The sequence below is a fragment of the Podarcis bocagei genome (genome assembly GCF_964188305.1).
Source record: "Podarcis bocagei genome assembly, chromosome: 2".
NCBI classification, from domain to species: domain Eukaryota; kingdom Metazoa; phylum Chordata; class Lepidosauria; order Squamata; family Lacertidae; genus Podarcis; species Podarcis bocagei.
Genome location: NC_138126.1, coordinates 108,757,997 through 108,770,996, shown reverse-complemented (window position 1 = coordinate 108,770,996; position 13,000 = coordinate 108,757,997). Strand labels below are relative to the sequence as shown.

The 13,000-nt window shown below is 44.9% G+C and overlaps 1 protein-coding gene across 11 annotated transcripts in view; it reads left to right on the top strand.

Moving 5' to 3' along the window:
• Positions 1-13,000, top strand: part of ARSG (arylsulfatase G) — a 119,836-nt gene that overhangs the window by 73,127 nt on the left and 33,709 nt on the right. For all 11 annotated transcript variants that reach the window (XR_014004696.1, XR_014004697.1, XR_014004698.1 and 8 more), the window contains one exon: positions 3,350-3,458. Coding sequence is in view for 2 of the 11 variants with exons in the window: in XM_081181410.1 (XP_081037536.1) it covers positions 3,350-3,458 (109 nt within the window). In the remaining 9 variants the exon portion in view is untranslated. The remainder of the gene's footprint in view (positions 1-3,349; positions 3,459-13,000) is intronic.

The window sequence follows — 13,000 nt, the reverse complement described above, 5'->3', positions numbered from 1 at the left end:
CTACAATTCCCATGATCCCTCACCACTGGTCCTGCTAGCCAGGGATGATGGGAGTTGTAGTCCATCAACTGCCAGAGTTTGGAGAACACTGTGTTAGACAGTGGGTCCAGAGGAAAAATTGAGTTGAAAGTGTTCTAATCCTATTTGACCTCCTTTCTCCCTTCCCCAGAGCTTATCAGTTTTGTGAGGTGGAGATCAGGGCCTCAACCATGATTGCAGTTGGGGCAGCTCTACCTACTTCCACCATTCATTCTCCCCCCCCCCCCCACGTAATTTTTATTAAGATTTCATAGAATCATAGAGTTGGAAGAGACCACAAGGGCCATCGAGTCCAACCCCCTGCCAAGCAGGAAACACCATCAGAGCACTCCTGACATATGGTTGTCAAGCCTCTGCTTAAAGACCTCCAAAGAAGGAGACTCCACCACACTCCTTGGCAGCAAATTCCACTGTCGAACAGCTCTTACTGTCAGGAAGTTCTTCCTAATGTTTAGGTGGAATCTTCTTTCTTGTAGTTTGGATCCATTGCTCCGTGTCCGCTTCTCTGGAGCAGCAGAAAACAACCTTTCTTCCTCCTCTATGTGACATCCTTTTATATATTTGAACATGGCTATCATATCACCCCTTAACCTCCTCTTCTCCAGGCTAAACATGCCCAGCTCCCTTAGCCGTTCCTCATAAGGCATCGTTTCCAGGCCTTTGACCATTTTGGTTGTCCTCCTCTGGACACGTTCCAGTTTGTCAGTGTCCTTCTTGAATTGTGGTGCCCAGAACTGGACACAGTACTCCAGGTGAGGTCTGACCAGAGCAGAATACAGTGGCACTATTACTTCCCTTGATCTAGATGCTATACTCCTATTGATGCAGCCCAGAATTGCATTGGCTTTTTTAGCTGCCGCGTCACACTGTTGGCTCATGTCAAGTTTGTGGTCAACCAAGACTCCTAGATCCTTTTCACATGTACTGCTCTCAAGCCAGGTGTCACCCATCTTGTATTTGTGCCTCTCATTTTTTTTGCCCAAGTGCAATACTTTACATTTCTCCCTGTTAAAATTCATCTTGTTTGTTTTGGCCCAGTTCTCTAATCTGTCAAGGTCGTTTTGAAGTGTGATCCTGTCCTCTGGGGTGTTAGCCACCCCTCCCAGTTTGGTGTCATCTGCAAATTTGATCAGGATGCCCTTGAGTCCATAATCCAAGTCGTTGATAAAGATGTTGAATAAGACCGGGCCCAAGACAGAACCCTGTGGCACCCCACTAGTCACTATTCCATTCCTTGGTTTACAGAAGTATGTGCAATGTCTCTTTTTTCAAGTTACATTTTCTACACTTCTGAAGTGTCTGTAACCTGAAGTGTCTGTAACCCGAGGTATCACAGTATACATTTTGTTAAATAAAAACAATTTGCCAGCAGCAGCAGCAGCAGCAGCAGCAGCAGCAGCAGCAGCAGCAGCAGCAGGAGAGATCATTTTTAAGCAAAGCAGCACCGTCTGACATGGTTATATAAATGTTTATGCAGTCTGGATGTAACAGCTCCATGTACCAAACATTTCCAAATCTTGTTGGGCAAACAAAGCACAGACAAGCCCATCTCTGTCTAGCCCCTCAGGACTAGATGTGCAAGCAGAACTGAATCGGAATCAGTTAAAGTGTTTCCTGTATGCCTCCTATCTGACTTAGGCAACGAGAAAAAATGTGGATGTTCCAGTGGTTGAAAACAGCTGAGTAGCTTTTGAAACTAATTATAAAAAGGCGAAGGTGTTCTTCCTAAATCTTGAAAGTGGAATAAAAAGTGGAAACCTGCTCCCATGAGTTCTTTTTGTTGTCATCGGAGAACCTTTGCATCTCCTGGATCAGAGCTCAGCCTTCCCACCCACCTCTCTTCATCCTGACCCTTTGTCAGCTGCACTGTCTCTGAAGCCATGTTTTCGCTGCTGCTGCAAGTGTACGCGTTAGAGGCCATAGCTCAGTGTTAGTGCATCTTCCTTGCATGCAGAAAGTCCCAGATGCAGCCCCGTCGTCTCCAAGTAGGACTGGGAGAAACTTTTCTCTGAAATCTTGGGGAAGCCACTGACATGCCAAGGTGGACAATGCAAAACCAGATGAACTTTTGACTTGGTCTAAGGCAGCTTCCTGTGTTCCTTTGTGTTAAGGCAGAGCGGTCCAAGCCCACTCCCCAACAAGCCTGTCCTCGCTTCCTCCTCTCAGCCACAGCTGTCATTCCCTCCCTGCTCTGCCCCTTGTCCTGGCAGTGACTCCAGACTCCACAGCAGGATTTGCACTTGATTCCCTACCCCCCATCTATCAGTCGTTCCTTGGTTTTTGAACAGCTTAGTTCTCAAACGTTTCGGTTTCTGAACGCCACAAACCCGGAAGTGAGTGTTCCAGTTTGCGAACTATTTTTGGAAGCCGAACGTCCAACAGGGCTTCCGCGGCTTCTGATTGGCTGCAGGAGCTTCCTACAGCCAATCAGAAGCTGTGCTTCGGGTTCTGAACGTTTTGGAAGTCAGAACGGACTTATGGAACGGATTCCGTTCGACTTCCAAGGTACTACTGTACAGTGGTACCTCGGGTTAAGAACTTAATTCGTTCTGGAGGTCTGTTCTTAACCTGAAACTGTTCTTAACCTGAAGACCACTTTAGCTAATGGGGCCTCCCGCTGCTGTTGCGCCGCCATTGCACGATTTCTGTTCTCATCCTGAAGCAAAGTTCTTAACCCGAGGTAATATTTCTGGGTTAGCGGAGTCTGTAACCTGAAGCATATGTAACCTGAAGCATATGTAACCTGAGGTACCACTGTACTGTGCTTTTATGTAGATGATTTGACATCACACTTTTTGTCCATGCCAAGTCTTTGCCTTGTGCGCATTCACAGCTAGTCCTGAAGGAAGGTTACTGTGGCTGCTAGACCATGATGACTTAACTCAAATTCGGCCAATCCAGCTGGGATGGAGCTCAAGCTTAGCATGCTATGTGCTGCACCAGTACTTTGTAAACATTTATAATCTTCAGGAGTGTCTCCCCCGTCCCCACCCTGTGCATGTTGAAAAAGCTAAAAATATCCCAGATTCAACCTTGAATAGGCCTTGCATTTTGCTGTTGCCACTGCTGAATAAACTGAAGCAGCGTAGAGGAAGGAATCGATGAGATCATTAGGACTGCTGTGTCATTTATGTTATGCACTGTTTTGGGCTAGCACAATTTCACATCCCCGTTATTGGATTGTTTGTCTCATTTTTTTAAAAAGGAGAGAACTTGTCCCCCTGTCTCTTAACTATTTAGCTTGGCTCTTTGGGAACTCTCCTGGCAGACAGGCCTCCGCAAATACAGTTTCTCTGTTTAAATTTTGCAGGTGGGAGCTCAGCAAAGCAAACGACCTGGGAAGGGGGTCACCGGGTTCCCACGCTTGCCTACTGGGCAGGGAAGATCCCGGCAAATGCCACGATTCCTGTGATGTTGAGGTAAGAGAACGTAACAGTGCCTGCTGTTCTTCTGGGATCATTTTCAAGATCCGCCTGGAGAGGGGCGTTGATGGCCAAACCCAAAACTGGCGCAGGCTTCATGTGGGGAACAGCTGAACTGCTCTGGCATGAACCGGAACTGCTGAGAACATACATTCCTGGGAAGTGGAGGAACCTGCCATTTCCAGAGGGATAAACAGAACAACAAAAATGGAGGTGTTGTCCTGAGTTAACCAGTAATAAACTCTGTTAAGCGCCCACAGATTTATGCAACCCTCTGCACCCTTTAGCCCCTTTCTCAGACCTTAATAAGGATTAAGAAGAAGGCTTTGGGGGGGAGGGGACAAAAAAAACATGTGGCTGTTTAGGGTGAAGGGGTTCAGAGATGCTGGCCACTGAGTCAACAACTGAGTTCTTCCAAGGGGGTTGTTTTCCTCCTGGAGAACGCTGGGTTTGAAAGTGGCCAAAAGTTAACTTTTGAGATGTTTACTCAGATAAAGATTTCAAAATCCCTGTCTCATGAGAACAGGAGTAAAAATTATTCCCCACTAATAACCTTACGTAACTTCACTTCCTTCTGACCTCATTGCTTCCAACTCTCTAGTACTTCATGCTTCTGATCAACTCAACTGGTTCCTGAAAGCTTGTGCCATAATAAATGTGTTTGTCCCTAAGGCAGCCTTTCTCAAACTTGGGTCCTCGGATGCTACTGAACTACAACTCCTATCATCCTTGTCCATGCTGGCTAGGAATGATGGGAATTGTAGTCCAACAACATCTAGGGACTCAAGACAGAGAACAGCTGCTGTAAGGTGATGCAATGCTTTTTGTTGTAATTGGTAACTGCATTGGTATCATGAATCAAAAACAGCTTACCGCACACAGACAAAAACCTATAGAGAGCGCCCACATTAATCCAGATGGCTTTCTGGGGACACTACTTTGAAGGAGTCAAGGATGCTTGCTTCTGTATTGTTACCCTGCATAGTATTTCCGTGGATGAGCTTGGCCAAAACGTGTTAACAAGCTGTGAGTGGGAAGCTGACTGTTCAGATCTCACCTCTGTCATTAACTTTGCTTTTGGCAAACTGCTGCCTCTCATCCTCAGTTTCCCCCATACATAAGATAGGATTCTTAATGTGGAGTCTGTCTTACAGTACTGTTGTTAGGACTGCTGAGATGGTCCTGGAAGATAGTACCCAGACCCTGAGATCATCACTTCTGGGGCCCTTCTTCGTGTGCCCCACTTCCTCCACGAGAGGTGCGGAGGGTGGCAACACGAGAACGGGCCTTCTCTGCAGTGGCTCCCCTTCTGTGGAATGCTCTCCCCAGGGAGTTTTGCCTGGCACCTTCATTATACATCTTTAGGCGCCAGGCAAAAACGTTCCTCTTTATCTAGGCCTTTGACTGATTGACATCTAACAACAACAACAACACTTTATTATTTATACCCTGCCCATCTGGCTGGGTTTCCCCAGCCACTCTGGGTGGCTTCCAACAAAAAATTAAAAATACATGAAATAATCCAATGTCTTTAAAATGTGTTGCGGGGGGGGGTGATTGGGTTGCTTTTGCTTTTGTTTTTATTTTGTATTTTGTGTTTTTATATTGTGATTTTGTCTGGAGACCTGCAGGTATACGGTAGTATATAAATTTCAACAACATTATTATTGTTGCTATTGTTGTTGTTGTTGTTAATTAATATTGTTGTTGTTGTTGAAATTTATATACCACCCTATACCTGCAGGTCTCACAAGATAAAATCACAATATAAAAACACAGAATACATTATTATTATTATTATTATTATTATTATTATTATTATTATTATTATTATTATTTACACCATTACTGAGTGTGTTTGCCTGGCTGGAATAGTCTGATAATGCCTCAGAAGGCTGTGTGTGAGTGTAAAACTATTTCACTATACAGAGGTAGAAATGCTATCTATTGCTCCTCCTCCTTTTGCCTCCGACCCACAGCCTGGCATGTAGTCCTCAGCACTGAAAACTGTGGTTACTGGATCTTAAGTGTAGATGTGGAGAGTGCAGGCATGCCCTCTTGTTTTCCTAAAGTGGTACAGAGCTTTGCTTTCATAGGCAGACATCTAAGCAGTCACAAATGGCGACGGGAGCTGTGGGATCTATTTTGCTTCCTGCTGTTGGTGGCGACACTTTGCAGAGTGCTTTCAAGAGAGAGGAGTAGGAGATGGGGCAAAGAGGGGAGGGTGCAGGTCGCCACTTTTGTTTGGGCAAAATATGGGACAGGTCAGGCAAAATAGAGGGGAATTTGTGGGTGTAAAATTTACTTTTACCTGGTGCAGAAATGAGTTCAAAGCAATCCATTGCAATGACCAAATGAATCTGTCAAGCCATCCAATATGGAAAGGAAATCTTTCCCACCTGCTGAATTTCTGCCTGCCAGAAAGATGAGAAATGTAGAAACCCAGCCAAAAAAAGAACGAGGGGGAGAGATAACGACAAATTCTTAGCTTTGAAGGGGCTGAGGCTGCTGCTCCAGGGAACGTTTTGCTCGTCCCTCTTAGAGCCATCGGCAAGAGCTCGGCCCAATCCAGAAGATCCTGCTGCAGGCTGCTGAGCTCTATTGGCTAACCTGGAGCATCAATCATCCGGCTTAACTTCCAAGGTGCCTAGCACAGGCCGATCCTGTGGGGTTTTTATTATTATTATTATTTGACATCCGGCCTTTCACTCCCTTTAAGGAGTCTCAAAGTGGCTACCATTCTCCTTTCCCTTCCTCCCCCACAACAAACACTCTGTGAGGTGAGTGGGGCTGAGAGACTTCAAAGAAGTGTCACTGGCCCAAGGTCACCCAGCAGCTGCATGTGGAGGAGCGGAGACGCGAACCCGGTTCCCCAGATTACGAGACTACCGCTCTTAACCACTACACCACACTGGCTCTCAAAGGGCCAGTTTCAAAGGGACGGGGGCAACCCTAGCGCAGGTGCATCGTGTGAGGTGTTCAAAAGGGATCATGGCCACTATCCCTTCCCCTAAACAGCCCCTGGTGGTTCCTCTCCTCCAAGTCACCAGCAGCCAGGAGCACATAGTTCTGCATCTCCCATGAGGAGGCGAAAGCAACCCAGGGAGCAATCAAGGCTGTCACTGTCTATGCTTGGGACCCAGGTGCTTCCAAGGCCAGATAGCAATAGTGTGAGATGCTCCCTGGGGCGTCATCTCCTTGGCAGCACTCCTGGGAGACAAGATCTCAGGAAGCTGCAGCGCAGCTAACACTTGCCTGAGAACCAAAAGGTAAAGCACAGCCTGAAGTAGGCGTGAGTGTGGGTGTTTAAAAACCATTCTGCTTGTGTCACAGGTTCCAGCAGGTGACAGTCAGGGGTTGTCTTGCCCCAACGTTGCTTTCTCCGACAGCACCAGTGATTTCTTTTGAAAAAAATCAGGCATGCAAGGGCAAAAAGAGGTGTATTGTGTCAGGGCCTTTTCAACACTGGCTCCGGCCTGGTGCAACGCTCTGTCTCATGAGACCAGGGCCCTGCAGGATCAGATTTCTTTCCGCAGGGCTTGTAAGACAGAGTTATTCCGCCTGGTCTTTGGCTTGGAATCAGCTTGATTCCCTTCCCCTCTATCCTTTTTCCTTTCTCCTTCTGTGATGGAACTCCTATTTGGGGACTTTGTTGGCTTTTTTTCTGGCCCACGTAGGACCAATCTGGATAGTTGGCCTTGGTGAAGATTTGACGTTTTCATCCCCCAAAAGTTTTTGATTTGAGTTTCTACTGAAATGAGGCTGCATATTAATCTTGTTTTTAAGTTGTATTTTAATCAATTGTTTTATACCTGGTGTTAGCTGCCCTGAGCCCGGTCTTGGCTGGGGAGGGTGGGGTATAAATAAAAATTATTATTATTATTATTACTATTATTATTATTATTATTATTTCTAATCGCACCCACAAATTCAGTAGAAGGGTTATGGCCAGCTGCCCCCCCCCCTCCCCAGACAGGTTGAAAGAATCTAGCAAGGCAAGGACCAAGGCAAATTGGGCCGCCAGAACAATGTGTGTACAGTGGAACCTTGGTTCTCGAGCTTAATGCGTTCCGGGAGTCGGTTCGACTCCCAAAACTGTTCGAAAACCAAGGCACGGCTTCTGACTGGCTGCAGGAGCTTCCTGCACTCAAGCAGAAGACACGTCGGATCTTCGGCTTCCAAAAAACATTCACAAACCAGAACACTTACTTCTGGGTTTGAAGCATTCAGGAGCCAGTTTGTTCGACAACTAAGCCATTCGGGAACCAAGGTACCACTGTATTAAAGATACAGTTCTACCCTGTTTCAACGGAACTGCACTCTTTTAGCAGTATTTACCCATATCCATTAGAAATTCTTCCATTATTGATTTAAATACAGATCAGGAGTTTAGACTGATGCATCTCAGATGCTTCAGGATTTTTACTCTTGGATTTGGAATACGGACTCTCCAAGTGTCCCTATTTTCCAGGACAGTCCTGGATTTACAGAAGGTTTCTGATTCGATCCTGAAATGTCCTCCTTTTCCTTAAGACGTCCCCTATTTTTGTTGGAGAAATGTTGGATGGTATGGAGTTATGTGACACACACACACACACACACACACACACACACACACACACACCTGCCAAGGAGAAAAGTAACTATGCAACCCTTAGACAGCATCTGTACAGGGAAGCTTTTTTAATGTTGAATTTTTTATTATGGTTTTATTATTATGGTTTTATTATTATTATTATTAATTATTATTTACATATGTTGGAAGCTCCACACAGTGGCTGGGGTGACCCAGATGGGCAGGATAAAAATAACAACACGTAACAACACATAACAACACGTAACATAACATAACACAACAACGTAACATAACATGATGTCCCTAATTTCATCAGAGAAATATTAGAGCGTGTGGGAATGTAGTTTTGGGCGCAATTTTAAGCCTCTGGTGTAGTACACTCCCTCTTGCTATCCCATAGAAATGACTGGATATGCCCTGCTGAATGTTTCTCAATAGCACACTGCAGAATGCTCTGAAAGGGAGATGAAGGAGAAACCCCAGGATCTTTGCTTTGGGATTGTAATCTGGCCTCGACCTGCTGGTAGAAACATGCCCACATCAATTCTTGTTATTTATCCTCTTTCCTTGGCTTATCTCGCGGGCTCAGGACAGAATCCTCAAAACAACTCTGTGAACTGAGACCATTATTTGCCCAAGGCCAACTGGTGTGTGTTTCCTGGCTGTGTAGGGATTTGAACCCAGGAGCCTAGGGAACCAATACGATTTCACCTTCTTCTGCTCTGGATATTAAGTCATCCGGGAAGGACCAAGCTGCTTCTGACCTCTTTATGATGCATGCATCTTATCTACTTCCCTTCTCTCGGCTCCTGTCTGCACATCACCTTTGCTTACCATCCACTGTGTACCTGGCTTAGACTTGCGGTGATGATGCTCTTAACGGTGCCTCTGGCTATTGCCATTGGGAGTGGGCTTTTCCAATTTTAGGACCTGCTATCCTTGATCCCTGCTGACAAAGGTCTGTATGGTTAAAGCTATGGTTTCCCCAGTAGTGATGTATGGAAGTGAGAGCTGGACCATAAAGAAGGCTGATCGCCGAAGAATTGATGCTTTTGAATTATGGTGCTGGAGGAGACTCTTGAGAGTCCCATGGACTGCAAGAAGATCAAACCTATCCATTCTGAAGGAAATCAGCCCTGAGTTCTCACTGGAAGGACAGATCCTGAAGCTGAGGCTCCAATACTTTGGCCACCTCATGAGAAGAGAAGACTCCCTGGAAAAGACCCTGATGTTGGGAAAGATGAAGGGTACAAGGAGAAGGGGACGACAGAGGACGAGATGGTTGGACAGCGTTCTCGAAGCTACAAACATGAGTTTGACCAAACTGCGGGAGGGCCTGGTGTGCTCTGGTCCATGGGGTCACAAAGAGTCAGACACGACTAAACTTCAACATCCCTGATCCCAGCTTTTTGGACCCCAAGTCCAAAAATACTTAGAGTAAATAAGGACCACTAGATCCTTCTTGTTGTTGTTTTCAACAGTGGACATAAATCTCTTTGGGATTGCAAAGGTAAATCCACTGGAATAATAGCAGTGATCATTGGGCTTTTATTAGTAATTGTAAATGAGTTCCTTGGGTGTGATTTCCTTATTAATTGGCATTATGTAAGCCCCTTTGGTCACGGAAATGTCTTTCCGTGCACCACAAAAGTTATTACTAATGTCATTAATTGCTGTGACATTTCAGTCTTCTGCAGGCTGTTTCTAAGGAGTTAGCCCAGAACGCTGTCACAATCTGACCACTTATGCGAAGCCTTGAGGCTAAATGCTTTCATTCTCCGCTGCCTCCTTATGCTGAAGTTATGCATCAGTGCTGGTGTGTCACGGATACTGTATGGTGTTTGTAAGCTATATATTTTGGAGTTATTATTCAACGGAAAGATTGGCAGTTGTTGTTGCTTACTTAGCAGCAGTAGTACATCTATTACAATCAGCCAACCATAATTACAGAATCCGAGCCTCAATAAAACAGATGATAATGAGTGACATGTTATGATCTAGTGATCGTAACAGGTCTTTGATAGCTAAGAAGATAGCTGTTTGGAGGTAGAGCCAAAATGTAAAATGGCAACCAAGGTATTTGTGTGTCAAAAGCTCATGCCTAGTGTTTCACTGGAACAAAGCATTCTTGACTATTTTTTCCATCAACAAGTATGCAGACAAGAGCGTGGTGCTCTGAGAATGGATTGTTCCAGTGAACTATCCAGTGAAATCGGGTGCCTTTCCCCAGAAATGAAATGCCTTCCTCTCTAAGCGTTTGGTGCAATTCTAGGATGCATTTTAAGTCTTACTGTGAAACTCAGAGATTGTCCATGTCAAATTGGGGCTGCTGAAATCCTAGTACACACAGTGTGTTGGAAACTTGGGGCCAAGTTACATGTGACGTTTGTATCTAATGTGGGGGCAAGTCCTGTGGTATTTTCTTTCTGCTCAGAAATGTTTATTTATATCTACTTTGTTTCTGAGAAATACTTGTTATTTGTGGATTTTGGAGCACTCCTGTAGTATGAGGGACTAATGGATGGACAACAAAAGTAGGTTTTCTGTGAGTGTTTACGGTGGCGAAGAGTCTTAAAGCAAGTGGCACAGTAATAAAACTGTTAGCACGTTTGCAAAGCTAAGCAGGGTCCGGAATGGTTTCAAATGTGTTGAGATTCCTGCATTGCAGAGGGTTGTACAAGGTGACCCTTGGTTGGATGGCCAAACCTCTACTTCAAACCTGAATAGTTTGAAGTTCTCTTTGCCAATTCAGCATTTGAACACACAGCATAGAATCATCAGTTTCATTTAGATACCTGTTTGGGCTGCCTATATTAATGTATATGTTTAAGTAGGATTGATGGAATAATCTTATTGCAGGTAATGGGTTTTGTTTGTTTTTGAATTAATTTTGCTTTATTGCTATTTTAATTAATTTTTATTAATTTATCTCCCCTTTTTCCTGTTATGTTTATTAATTAAAACTTAAACAGGCAGAGACTCACCTCCAAGTCCTCTGTTGTGAGTCACCCAGAGTGGTTGGGGAAACCCAGCCAGATGGACAGGGTATATTATTATGATTATGATTATTATTTACATTAAACTTAGGTTAGCAGCAACTGCCTCTCTGCCAGTAAACCCAATGGTTTTCCTGATCCATATTCCATGCAGGATGAATATTTCTTCACTGCACTGAGGTGATGCTAAATTTTAGTACTGTGTGTAGCAGCTCTTGGTTACATATATGATTATCCCAGTGTGAAGATATAGGAGGATTTATGGGGGTGGTGGGTGGGAGAGATTCTTTCTATCTTTTGCTCCCATCATCTCGGCTGACAGCATGTACCTCCCACATGAAGCTAGTTGCCCTGGGGAAAGGAGGAGAACCCATCTGGCTGTATTGTGAAAAGGGTGGCATTGCTGGCTGGGCTCCAGCATTTTCATGGAACAGTTGCTAAGCATCTGTTGGGAAAGACTTTATTTCAACTGTGCATATTTAACACTACGAGACCAATTATTTCTTTGGAATCATGGGCAATTGGTGCTTTTAAAGACCAGCAGCAACTGCAGGGTTGGGTAGAGTGGACGGGAAGGAGAGGTGAATCCTTTGGCTCCCCAGCGGCTAGCAAAATCATTGTGGCACGAACGCTTGTGGGCGGGAGCCTCCTTCAGTGCACCTGGATGCCTGAGAAAGGAAGGAAGGAAGCATATTGATAAATGACGAACTGCCGTGCATGAATAGTTGACATCAGAGGTTTTGCATGCACAGCCTTTGAGAATATGGGACCCACTAGAAGTGGTGAGTAATGAGCAGGCGGAAATCAGGATATATGGACTTAGCTGAGAAGCTGCTCTGTGAACAAAGGTTACCCCCACAACTGAGGGTTCAAAGCCACTTTCAGGATCACGTATTGAGAGTTAAGTTGCAGAGGACTGTTCCTTTGGAATCCTTTCCCTACCCAAGGAGGCTCACCTGAGGCTTTTAGCGGTCCATTTGTTGTCTCTTGTATTTTCGATTTCCTAATTGGTGTTTTATTTCTGTTTGTCTCTACTCGTCTCATATATATATATATTCATATATTCATATATATATATATATATTTGCTTTCGTAGATTTTCACGGGTACAGGAATGCAGGTTTTGGTGTCTTCGGGTGTCTTCCCGTGTAAGAGTTGGGGTGTCTAGGCGACGTTTCGACGAGGTCTCACTCGTCATCTTCAGGCTGGTGCTTTCGGCTTCTTGTTACTAGAACAGAGCAGGATCTCAGTGTTTGAGTTCCTATAAATACTGTTGAGGGGGTGTGGTGTATAGCCTCCAACGTTCTGGGCAGAGAGGAAGTTCCCAGGTTAGTGTGCCTTTTCTTCTTTTGTTCATTAATTACTTGAGGGATATCTTGAGTGATTTCTTGAGTGATATTCTGAGTACCACTTAGGAGGGTCATTAGGTGTGGATTAGTTGCTAAAGCTTTCGTGTCTTGACCTCTTGAGCTTGTGAAGAGTTTTTCTGAGAAGATGGCTGTACTGCACTTAGTTGTGCTCTGGCTTGGCTTCGTGTATAGGGGCGAGCTGTGGTTTTGTGCCCTGTGCCAGCCAGATCTGTGTAGGGATTGCAGGGGGGTGCAGCATCCGGAGGTGCCACTATGGTTTGGCTACTGGATGGTGTCTGTAATTACCCTACACAATCCCTGCAATCCCTACACAGATCTGGCTGGCACAGGGCACAAAACCACAGCCTAGACACCCCAACTCTTACACGGGAAGACACCCGAAGACACCAAAACCTGCACATATATATATATATATATATATATATATATATATATATATATATATATATATATGCAGGTTTTGGTGTCTTCGGGTGTCTTCCCGTGTAAGAGTTGGGGTGTCTAGGCGACGTTTCGACGAGGTCTCACTCGTCATCTTCAGGCTGGTGCTTTCGGCTTCTTGCTACTAGAACAGAGCAGGATCTCAGTGTTTGAGTT